Raw genomic sequence first — 3248 nt, 5'->3', positions numbered from 1 at the left:
CATTTTCTTGACATGCATGCTGGCACACCGTAATATGACATTCTATGGTTCAGAGCCTTAATTGGTACTACCAGTCTCGACTTGTATAATCGTACAGTTTTGGGGGATTATTTTGAAATCACTATTCAAACATAATACAGATACAATATAATAATGCCACTAGAAAAATCTAAAATTAGTGCAGAAACGTGGGCTGCTATGATTAAAGAAAAGTTTGCTAAACCAGTATAAAATTATATAATAATGGATCAAAGCCAGTAAGAACACAAAAGCAAACAAACAAAACATCGATTGGGGTGTTCTATATTCCATCATTGGTAAAACGACGGAGATTCGTCTTTGACTTCGCATGCATGCATTTTCGTTCTCTCTACGTAATGTCCTATCCATTGTTAGCCAGCTAAGAATTTTCAAAGTAACTAATAATGGACTAAAGACAATATCCACGTGTACAAAAATGCCATATATATCCAAACCAAACTCCAACTTGACATCACATCATATTAATTATATACTTAAGAACATAGATTTTTCCAAGTTCAGCAGCCAGCAATCAGTGACCATGGGACAATTTTTTAACTATTATTTATGCACTATATAAACTGATTAATGAGCCCTAATCTTTATTCAGTACCATTTCATCAACTACCAAAAAGAAAAAAAACTTTCATTATTAGATATGGGTTTAATGGGTTGTGTTGCATTCATGTTATTGCTGTTTTGCACAACAAGCACAGCTCATTATCTTTCTTATAAATTTTATGACAAGAAATGTCCAAACGCTCTTCCTACCATTCGAGCTTCCATTAGGAGAGCAGTTTCACGGGAACAGCGAATGGCGGCTTCTCTTATTCGTCTTCATTTTCATGATTGTTTTGTTCAGGTATATTATATTATGCATATAAACTGAGTACTAGGTATCATAATATACATGTTATTGATATATATTCTATGTTTAACTCATGTGGATTAATTATGTTTTTGGTATATAGGGATGTGATGCGTCAATTTTACTTGAGGATTCTGCGTCGATTAAGGGTGAACAAAAAGCAATTCAAAATATGGGTTCTGTAAGAGGTTTCAACGTCATAGAAGATGCCAAATCTAATGTGGAGAAGATATGTCCTGGCGTTGTTTCTTGTGCTGATATTCTTGCTGTGGCAGCACGAGATGCATCAGTCGCTGTAAGTATATATATATAACTATATAATCTCAATTGATTATGTCTAATTAACACTAGCTATTAGAAACTGATGATATATAATATTTTATATTTAGGTTGGTGGGCCATCATGGAGAGTGAAACTTGGAAGAAGAGACTCTACTAAGGCAAGCCTAGCTAAAGCCCAAAGAGATCTTCCACTTTTCACTGACAGTGCTGAAACTCTTATTGATAGATTCTCAAAGAAAGGGCTTAATGCAAGAGACATGGTTGCATTATCAGGTTAGAATTGGGAAATAAACTAAAGCACTAGAACAACATTTGATATGTGATATATATGGTCTTAGTATTAATACAATTTTTTTTTTATGTTGCAGGGTCACACACAATTGGGAAAGCTCAATGCTCAACATTTCGTGGTAGAATATACAACACAACTGCTGAGATTGATGCAAACTTTGCTAGAACTCGGAGACACCGTTGTCCAGCTCAGAGGAATAATGGTGATTCAAATTTGGCACCACTTGATTTGGTGACACCCAATTCCTTTGACAACAGTTACTTTAAGAATTTGATTCAAAAGAAGGGTCTTCTTGAATCAGACCAAGTTCTCTTCAGTGGACGATCAAGAACAACACAAAATATTGTGATCGAGTATAGCAAAATGGCTTCCACCTTCAAGTCTGACTTTGCTAAGGCTATGGTTAAAATGGGAGATATTAGTCCTCTTATTGGTTCGGCTGGACAAATTAGAAGGATTTGCCGTGCAGTCAACAAACATTAAGCCAAGCCCTCTTTTAAAGTACCTGTTCTTTCTTTTGTATTTAAGCACTAAAAGAAATAGTGTTTTCCAGACGTTTTTAAATTGAAAGGCACCGGGATAAATTAAGTTTATTGTGGGTTGTTGTGTAAGGTATTTTGTTTATACCTTAAAGGTTAAATTCTTAATTAAATTTGTATTCAAAAAAATCAAAAAGATGCAGTGCTTGTGTTTTGCATGTTTGTTGCGATACTTTTACCGTGGCAAGTATGTACAATTGTGAACAAGTAATAATAGAGATAAGTAGAGTAATATCCTACAGATATTGTTTATTAACTACCAAAAAGTAATTATTGCTATTTCTTTTTGGCTAATAAAACTTGAATTCAAGAATATCAATAACAAAAGAAAAAAATTAATAAAATTAACAGTGAACAAACAACAAAAACAAACAAAAAGATTTAATTCAATGATTATAAAGCTAGGATATTTAATTTCATCATCTATCTACTTTATTATTTTATCAATACAATTTTCATTATTCTTTCTCTTATTGTGATAGCGGATTTACAAAAACGATTTATATTCGTACTAGGATATATAAATCTCTTAACATATATGCGAACTTTCTACATCTCTGTGATAACATAAGACAAGCATTAAGAATAGAAATCCTATAAGCTACACAAACCATACATGTAATCTCGTCCAATATTAAAATTCGTGTCTATTCAACTACAACATATTTAACTCTTACTTCTCAAATTTTGAATTAAAATAATAAATAATCCAAATAACGATGTCAAATTATTCACATTCATTACACCACAAAAAACATGGCCTATACCGAGAACAAATGTCCTCGGTATAACCTCTACCGAGACAATGCCGTCGGTAGAAAGTTATCGGTACATCCGCGTCGGTAAAACAAAACTTCTACCGACGACATTAAAAATGTTCTCGGTATAGGTTTTACCGAGGACATCGTCCTCGGTAGAAAGTGACAAAAGTCCTCGGTACAACCATCCCCAATTTGTCATCGTACTGGTATATACCGACATCTTAGTGGTATATACCGAGGACATTGTCCTCGGTATAGACTTTTTCCCAATTTTTTTTTTATATTTGTTATTCCCTTATTTATTTATTTATTTATTTTGAATTAAATATAAAAAAATAGAATAAAATTAAAACACTTATATTAACACATATAAATAAAAACATAAGAGTATGTTCGCTGAATCAAAATAAAGAATTGTCTTAAACATGATAATGTAATAGTCAATTGTAATAAAATTCATACATAAGTCCTACTGAGTCGGTGCT

General features: G+C 32.6%; 1 protein-coding gene across 1 annotated transcript; it reads left to right on the top strand.

Annotated features, from left to right (window-relative positions):
- The first annotated feature begins 633 nt into the window (after positions 1–633).
- Positions 634–2245, top strand: LOC133824247 (lignin-forming anionic peroxidase-like). The gene is made up of 4 exons (XM_062257112.1): positions 634–883; positions 993–1184; positions 1279–1444; positions 1540–2245. The coding sequence occupies exons 1-4, from the start codon at positions 680–682 to the stop codon at positions 1944–1946; spliced, it is 969 nt and encodes a 322-aa protein (XP_062113096.1). The 5' UTR covers positions 634–679; the 3' UTR covers positions 1947–2245.
- Positions 2246–3248: the final 1003 nt, after the last annotated feature.

This window comes from Humulus lupulus, chromosome 3 (assembly GCF_963169125.1).
Source record: "Humulus lupulus chromosome 3, drHumLupu1.1, whole genome shotgun sequence".
In the NCBI taxonomy this organism is placed as follows: Eukaryota; Viridiplantae; Streptophyta; class Magnoliopsida; order Rosales; family Cannabaceae; genus Humulus; species Humulus lupulus.
Note: the sequence above shows the minus strand (reverse complement) of the source record. Positions and strands in the feature narration are given on the sequence as shown.

Bases quoted from the DNA above. Each gene is read 5' to 3' on its own strand.
- LOC133824247 (XM_062257112.1), top strand. From the start codon at position 680: ATGGGTTTAATGGGTTGTGTTGCATTCATGTTATTGCTGTTTTGCACA. The intron at 884-992 runs GTATATTATATT...TTTGGTATATAG, and splicing joins TTCATGATTGTTTTGTTCAG to GGATGTGATGCGTCAATTTT. The intron at 1,185-1,278 runs GTAAGTATATAT...TTTTATATTTAG, and splicing joins CACGAGATGCATCAGTCGCT to GTTGGTGGGCCATCATGGAG.